General features: G+C 66.2%; 2 protein-coding genes across 2 annotated transcripts in view; both read right to left on the bottom strand.

Moving 5' to 3' along the window:
- The window catches only part of MRPS24 (mitochondrial ribosomal protein S24), a 4295-nt gene extending 1175 nt beyond the window's left edge, over positions 1-3120 (bottom strand). The window contains exons 1-3 of the mRNA XM_041404650.1: positions 3073-3120; positions 2331-2399; positions 1713-1824 (exon numbers count right to left, since the gene is read on the bottom strand). Of these exons, the coding sequence (XP_041260584.1) occupies positions 1713-1824; positions 2331-2399; positions 3073-3099 (208 nt within the window). The 5' untranslated portion in view covers positions 3100-3120. The remainder of the gene's footprint in view (positions 1-1712; positions 1825-2330; positions 2400-3072) is intronic.
- Positions 3121-3142: 22 nt separating this feature from the next.
- CUNH2orf42 (chromosome unknown C2orf42 homolog) lies at positions 3143-7854 on the bottom strand. The gene is made up of 8 exons (XM_041404649.1): positions 7829-7854; positions 7127-7599; positions 6567-6695; positions 5533-5637; positions 5252-5359; positions 4210-4310; positions 3969-4136; positions 3143-3178 (listed from the first exon to the last, which is right to left on the bottom strand). The coding sequence occupies exons 1-8, from the start codon at positions 7852-7854 to the stop codon at positions 3143-3145; spliced, it is 1146 nt and encodes a 381-aa protein (XP_041260583.1).
- Between the last annotated feature and the right edge of the window lie 391 nt (positions 7855-8245).

The following is an 8245-nucleotide window of genomic DNA, read 5'->3' as shown; positions in this document are numbered from 1 at the left end:
GACACACAGGTGGCACTGAGTGACACACGGGTGGCACAGGTGGCACTGAGTGACACACGGGTGGCACGGGTGACACTGAGTGACCACCCACTGTGCCAGACCTGCCTCGCCGCTCAGGTTACCTGGGGACACACAGGTGGCACGGGTGGCACTGAGTGACACATGGGTGGCACTGGTGACACTGAGTGACCACTCATTGTGCCAGACCTGCCTCCTGCCTCGCCACGCAGGTTACCTGGGGACACACAGGTGGCACGGGTGGCACTGAGTGACCTGCCTCACTGTGCAGGTTAGCTGGGTGACCACTCATTGTGCCAGACCTGCCTCACTGTGCAGGTTACCTGGGGACACACAGGTGGCACGGGTGGCACTGAGTGACACACAGGTGGCACTGGTGACATTGAGTGACACACAGGTGGCACGGGTGACACTGAGTGACACACGGGTGGCACAGGTGGCACTGAGTGACACACGGGTGGCACGGGTGGCACTGAGTGACCCCTCACTGTGCCATGCCTGCCTTGTCGTGCAGGTTACCTGGGGACACACAGGTGGCACGGGTGGCACTGAGTGACACATGGGTGGCACAGGTGACACTGAGTGATCACCCACTGTGCCAGATCTGCCTCACTGTGCAGGTTACCTGGGGACACACAGGTGGCACTGGTCACACTGAGTGACCACCCACTGTGCCGTGCCTGCCTTGCCACACAGGTTACCTGGGGACACACAGGTGGCACTGGTGACACTGAGTGACCACCCACTGCGCTGCGCCCACCTCGCCACACAGGCTACCTGGGGACACACAGGTGGCACCAGTGGCACTGAGTGACCACCCACTGTGCCAGACCTGCCTCACTGTGCAGGTTAGCTGGGGACAGAGGTGGCACTGAGTGACACACAGGTGGCATTGCTGGCACTGAGTGACCCCTCACTGTGCCAGACCTGCCTCACTGTGCAGGTTAGCTGGGGACAGAGGTGGCACTGAGTGACACACAGGTGGCACTGGTGACACTGAGTGACCACCCACTGTGCCGTGCCTGCCTCGCCACGCAGGTTACCTGGGGACACACAGGTGGCACTGGTGACACTGACTGACCACCCACTGTGCTGTGCCTGCCTTGCTGTGCAGGTTACCTGGGGACACGGGTGGCACTGAGTGACACACAGGTGGCACGGGTGGCACTGAGTGACACACAGGTGGCACGGGTGGCACTGAGTGACACACAGGTGGCACAGGTGGCACTGAGTGACCACCCGCTGTGCCAGACCTGCCTCGTCACACAGGTTACCTGGGGACACACAGGTGGCACAGGTGGCACTGAGTGACACACGGGTGACACTGGTGACACTGAGTGACACACAGGTGGCACGGGTGGCACTGAGTGACCCCTCATTCTGCCAGACCTGCCTCACTGTGCAGGTTACCAGGGGACACAGAGGTGGCAGTGGTGACACTAAGTGACCCCCCGCTGTGCCAGACCCGCCTCACCACACAGGTTACCTGGGGACACGGGTGGCACTGAGTGACAAACAGGTGACACTGGTCACACTGACTGACCCCTCACTATGCCATGCCTGCCTCGCCGCGCAGGTTCCCTGGGGACACACAGGTGGCATTGCTGACCCCCCGCTGTGCCGTGCCTGCCTCGCCACGCAGGTTCCCTGGGGACACAGAGGTGGCACTGGGTGCCCCGTCCCGTGTCACTCACCGGTGTGCAGGGACAGCCAGCCCTTGCGGTGCCCGATGTGCTGCGGGGCGTGCGCCTGCTCGTACGTCACCATCTTGTCACCCTTGCCTGCGCGCACCCGCGCCGCCCGCGCCTGCGGGGACAGCGCGTCAGGGGACAGGGACACGGACAGGGGACAGGGGGACACAGGGACAGGGACATGGGGACAGGGGACACAGGGACAGGGGACAGCAGGGTCAGGGGACAGGGACACGGGACAGGGGACAGCAGGGTCAGGGGACAGCAGGGTCAGGGGACAGGGGGACACAGGGAGACAGCACGTCAGGGGACAGGGACAGGGGACAGGGGGACAGGGGGACAGGGGATAGGGACACGGGACAGGGACAGGAGGACAGGGGGACACGGGGACAGCAGGGTCAGGGGACATGGGATAGTGGAGTCAGGGGATAGTGGGGTCAGGGGACAGCGCATCAGGGGACAGAGGGATGGGGGACAGGGGACAGCAGGGTCAGGGGACACAGGGACACCGGGGACAGGGGACAGAGTGACAGGGGACATGAGAACAGGGGACAGCAGGGTCAGGGGACACAGGGACACCGGGGACAGGGGGACACGGCCGCGGGGTGCCCGAGGGCTCACCTTGAGGCACACGGGGCTGCTGTGGAACTGCCGGGTGGCGCTGGGGACACGGAGGGCACGGGGAAGGACCTGCACAGTGACAGGGCTGGGCACAGCTGGCACGGGACATCCCGGTCCCGGGGCCGGGCACAGCTGGCACGGGACATCCCGGTCCCGCATCGGGGCCCCGGGGCCGGGCACAGCGGGCACGGACCTTCCCGGTCCCGGGGCCGGGCACAGCTGGCTCGGGACATCCCGGTCCCGGGGCCGGGCACAGCTGGCACGGGACATCCCGGTCCCCGGGCTGGGCACAGCTGGCTCGGGACATCCCGGTCCCGGGGCCGGGCACAGCTGGCACGGGACATCCCGGTCCCCGGGCTGGGCACAGCTGGCACGGGACATCCCGGTCCGGGGTCGGGCACAGCTGGCTCGGGACATCCCGGTCCGCAGGGCCGGGCACAGCTGGCACGGGACATCCCGGTCCCAGCACAGCCAGGGTGTCCCCAGGAGCAGCGCCGGTGTCCCCGCAGTGGGGACAGCGCTGGTGTGACCGCACAGCTGTGACCTGTCCCCAGTGTCACCGCAGCCCTTGGCCTCTCCCCCAGAGCCCCCCACGCTCAGTGCGCGCGCCCCCGGTGTCCCCAAACCCGGTGTCCCTTGTCACCCCCACCCTCAGTGTCCCCGTTCCCGGTGTTGTTCCCCCGTTCCCGGTGTTGTTCCCCCATTCCCGGTGTTTTTCCCCCAGTCCCCGCTCTCCCCTCACCATCAGCGCGCGCGCGGCCGCCGCCATCTTGGCTGTGAGGGAGGCAGCAGCGCCCCCTGGCGGCGGGAGGTCAGCGCGGGGGGGAATGGGGGGCACTGGGAATGTACTGGGGGGACTGGGAATGTACTGGGGGGACTGGGAATACACCGGGGGGCACTGGGGGTCCTGGGGACTCCCGAAGCCAACTGGGTGCCGCGTGAGCGCTTACTGGGAGCAACTGGGAGCTCCTTGGTGCCTACTGGGAGCCTTTTGGGGCTCTCCCAGCCCCCTTCCCCCTTACTCCCCCATTTTGGGGGTCTCCCAAGTGCCCCACTCCACCCCCACCACCCCATTTTGGGGGTCTCCCAGGTTCCCCACTCCCACTTTTGGGGTCTCCCAGGTTTCCCCCCCATTCTGGGGGTCCCCCAGGTTTTCCCCCCTTTCCCTCCCCATCCTCCCTTGCACCCCCAGGGGTGTTTGTGTCCCCCCAATCCTATGGAGGGTTGGGACCTCCCAGGAGGGTTTTGGGGTCCCACCCTGCCCTTTCTGGGGCTGTTTTGGGGTCATGCTGTGCCCCTCCCGGGGCAGTTTTGGGGTCCCACCCTGCCCTTCCCGGGGCAGTTTTGGGGTCTCACCTTGCCTTTTCTGGGGTTGTTTTGGGGTCATGCTGTGCCCCTCATGGAGCTGTTTTGGGGTCTCACCCTGCCCTTCCTGGGGCAGTTTTGGGGTCCCACCCTTCCCCTCCCGGGGCTGTTTTGGGGTCTCACCCTGCCCTTCCCGGGGCTCTTTTGGGGGTCCCATGCTGCCCCTTTCCAGGGCAGTTTTGGGGTCCCACCCTTCCCCTCCCGGGGCTCTTTTGGGGTCCCATGCTGCCCCTTCCCGGGGCAGTTCTGGGCTCCCCCCGCGCCCCCCCGTGCCTCACCGACTTTGAGGAAGGTCTGCAGCTCCAGGGGCCGCAGCGGGGGCTGTTTCTCGTGGGGGCCCAGCCCCTCGGGCAGGCTCTCCACCTCCACGCGGGGGCTGCGGAAGGGCTCGTAGGAGCCGTCGCGGTTCTGCACGAAGCTCCGGGTGATCTCCAGCGGCACCTGCGGGCCGGGCAGCGCTCAGGGCCGGCCCCGCGGGGCCGGGGGGGTCCGGGGCGGGGGGTCCCGGCCTTACCTCGGGCGTGTCGAAGATCTGCTTCACCTGCAGGACGTTGGTGATGTGCCAGGTGTACTTGGAGAAGGTGCCCAGGGGCAGCGCGTCCCTGCGCACGAAGGCTGCGGGGAGGGGTCGGGGGGGGCTCGGGGAGGGGCTCGGGGGGGCCGTGCCGGGCTCACCTTGGTGCACGGCCACATTGCAGCCGTGGCCGTCGCAGTAGACGAGCGGGTTCTCCGCCCAGCCGCGCTCGTCGGAACACACACAGCAGCCTCCCACCATCTCCTTCATACTTCCAGGAGGGTTTCCTGCCCCCCCCCGCCTCCCTCTGCGCGCTCCTCCTCCTCCTCCTCCTCCTCCTCCGTGCTGCCCCCTCCCCGCCTCTCCCGGGGGGGACAGCGGGGACAGCGAGAAGCCACGAGCGGGCGGGGCGAGGCGCAGCTGAAGGGACCGGGGGACAGCGCGGGGACAGCGCGGGGACAGCGGCCCAAGGCCGGGGGGGGGGGGTGGGGGGGCCGGGGGGGGGGCTCGGGGGGCTCCGGCCCCTTTGATCCTCCCCCCTCTTTTACTGTCCCTCTTGGTTTTATCAGCCCTCTTTGCTTTTCCTCTCCTTCCACCCCTTTTGTCCCCCTTTATTTCCCCCCCGCCTCTTCCCCCTTTACCTTCCCCCTCTTTATTTTTCCAGCTCTGTTTCCCCCTCTTCATTTTTACACCCCTTTTTTCCCCGTTTATTTTTTTCCCACCTCCTTCCCCCGTTTAATCTGCCATCCCCCTTTCCCCCCTTTACTTTTCCACCCCTTTTTTCCCCCCTTTATTTTTCCACCCTTCCTTTATTTTTCCCCCCTTTATTTTCCCCCACCTCTTCCCCTCTTTTATTTCCCCCCATCTTTCCCCTTTATTTTCCCCCTTTATTTTCCCCCTCCTCCCTCCCGTTTTCCATCTCCCCCTCCCCAGCACCCACAAAAAACCCGGGAATCCTCTCCGTGCTCCTCCTCCTCCCCCCACACAGCTCCCAGCAGGCTTTTCCCTTGGTTTTTTGGGGTGTTTTCCCCTTTTTCCTCACCCGTGGTGGAGTTGGGCAGCCTCTTCTTGCCGCTGCCGCTGGAGATGCGCTGCTGGAGCGCCTCGAAGAACGCCTGGGGGATGTGGAAAACCAGCGGCTCCGGGCGGCCTGCAGGGCACAGCGGGCTCAGCGAGGGGCTGGGGGGCACAAATCGTCACCCCAAAGTGTCCCCGTGGCTCGGGGGGTCAGCACTGGGGGAGTTCCCAGGGGAATGGTTGGGATTTGGAGGCTGACGCTGTTTTGGGGTCACTGGGAGGGGGCTGGGGGTCCCAAACTCTCACCCTCGAACTGGTAGTGCATGGTCTGGTGGATGCGCTCTGTGACACTGCCCAGCCACTCCTGGAAGGACAGGGACACCTGGGACTCATCCAGCGCCTGGGGACAGCCTGAGGGGACAGGGAAGGGACATTGGAACATCACCGTGCCCCAGACATCACCCCCAGAGCACACGGAATCCTGCAATGGCTGGAGTTGGAGGAGACCCCAAAGCTCACCTGGTCCCACCATGGCTCCCACACCTCCCACTGTCCCAGGGTGCTCCAAGCCCCGTCCAGCCTGGCCTTGGACACCCCCAGGGATCCCAGCTCCTCTGGGAATTCCATCCCAGCCCCTCTCCACCCTTACAGCCAGGAATTCCTTCCCAAAAGCCCACCTAAACCTGCCCATGGAATCCTGGAATGGATTATGTTGGAGGGCCCCCAAAGCCCACCCAGTGCCACCATGGGTCCCACAGCTCCCACTGTCCCAGGGGCTCCAGCCTGGCCTTGGGCACTGCCAGGGATCCAGGGCAGCCCCAGCTCCTCTGGGAATCCCATCCCAGCCCCTCCCCACCCTCAAACCAGGAATTCCTTCCCCAAATCCCCATCAAGCCGTGCCCACCCCGAGCTGGCAGTGCCCCAGGGCTCACCGTGCCTCTTCAGCGAGGAGGAGGATGAGGAAGGTGAGGAAGAGACGACGGGCAGCTTCCTCAGGCTGCTCCTCCTGGGGCTGGGATGAGCTGGGTCTGGAGCCAGGAGGGGCCCGGGCACCTGCGGGCCTGAGGGAGGCATTGTCACCCACTGCCACCCAAGTGTCACCCACTGCCACCCAACTGTCACCCACTGCCACCCACTGCCACCCAAGTGTCACCCACTGCCACCCACCTCCCACTGTCCCAGGGGCTCCAGCCTGGCCTTGGGCACTGCCAGAGATCCACGGCAGCCCCAGCTCCTCTGGGAATCCCATCCCAGCCCTCCCCACCCTCAAACCAGGAATTCCTTCCCCAAATCCCCATCAAGCCGTGCCCACCCCCAGCTGGCAGTGCCCCAGGGCTCACCGTGCCTCTTCAGCGAGGAAGAGGATGAGGAAGGTGAGGAAGAGACGACGGGCAGCTTCCTCAGGCTGCTCCTCCTGGGGCTGGGATGAGCTGGGTCTGGAGCCAGGAGGGGCCCGGGCACCTGCGGGCCTGAGGGAGGCATTGTCACCCACTGCCACCCACTGCCACCCAAGTGTCACCCACTGTCACCCACTGCCACCCAAGTGTCACCCACTGCCACCCAGATATTCCTGCTGTGGGAGGGGATTTGGGGGGAATGAACCCCAGATATTCCTGCTGTGGGATTTGGGGAATGAACCCCAGATATTCCAGCTGTGGGAGGGGATTTGGGGAATGAACCCCAGAGTCTGCTCTGGGAAGGGGTTCAGAGTTCCCAGCCCTGGAAAAGGCCCCCCAGCCCAGTGGGATCTCCGTGCCCACAGCAGGACGGGGCAGCACAAAGCCAAGCCCAGGGGATTTGGGACCCACGGGATGGTCTGGAGCCATCTGGGCCCAGGGAACGGCCGCTGGGAGAGCCCAGGCAGGTTTTTAGGGTGCCCCCCACCCCTGCCCGCTCCCACCGCTGCCGTCGGAGGCGAGGAACTCGGAGAACTCCCGGGCCAGGCTCTCGTCGCTGGCGAAGGCGCAGATGCAGGCCAGGAAGTGGACGCAGCGCGCGGGGGGCGACTCTTCCTCCTCTTCCTCCCCCTCCTCCTCCTCCTCCTCGTCCTCCTCGCGCTCCCCCTCGGCGCGGCCGTGCCCGGGCGCGCGGCAGGCGCAGGAGAAGCGCCGCCGCCCGAAGCTGGCGTGCAGGTAGCCCAGGCTGTGCCTCTGGCTGGCCTGGCACTTGACCACCAGCACGCTCTTGGTGACCCTCTGCACCAGCGGCCCCGTGGGCTCGGCCGCCAGCTCCCACAGGCTCCGCTTGGCCTCGGCGGGCGCCCGCACGGCGCCCAGCACCGAGCTCTTGAGCGGCAGCGGCGTGGCCTCGGCCCGGCAGCCCAGCGCCAGCTTCACGTGCTGGCACGGCGCCCCTGTGCCACCCTGAGAGCCCCTGTGCCATGCCAGCGCTGACTGTGACAGGCCCCGTGTCACCCCAGCAGTCCCTGTGCCACCTTCCCTCACCCGGGGCTCTCTCCCCTCACTCCAATCCCCGGGGCTCTCTCCCCTCACTCCAATCCCGGGGCTCTCTCCTTCCACCCTCAGGCCCGGGGGTCTCTCCCCTCAGCCCCAGGCCCCGACTCCTCTCACAACCAGCCCCGGGAGTCTCGTCCCCCCTTCACCGGCGCTTCCCGGGGTTTCCCAGCATCCCTCGCGGCCCGTGACGTCAGCTCCGTTACCGGGCCCGCCCCGGTACCTGGGCCCCGTTACCGCCGCCGGCAGAGCCGTGAGAGGGGCTCCACTTCCGCCACCGGCGCGCTGCTATTGGCCCGCTGGCATCACGTGTGCCCCGCGGGGGTTACTGGGAGCTGTAGTCCAAGGAGGGGCTTAAACCGCCAAGCGGCTTGGACTACAACTCCCAGCAGCCCCCGCGGCGAGACTCCCCCAATTTCCCTTTTCCCCCAAATTTCGCCTTTTCCCCCCGAATTCCACTCATTTCCCTCCCCCAAATCCCACAGCTCCACCCGCCCCCCCAACCCCAACGCAGCACCACGTGACAAAACACAGCACACAAGCAGCTCAGGTTTTTCATTTTCCTT

Source organism: Onychostruthus taczanowskii, unplaced genomic scaffold, assembly GCF_017590055.1.
Source record: "Onychostruthus taczanowskii isolate IOZ18803 unplaced genomic scaffold, ASM1759005v1 scaffold217, whole genome shotgun sequence".
NCBI classification, from domain to species: domain Eukaryota; kingdom Metazoa; phylum Chordata; class Aves; order Passeriformes; family Passeridae; genus Onychostruthus; species Onychostruthus taczanowskii.
This window is presented reverse-complemented; position numbering and strand designations above follow the sequence as displayed.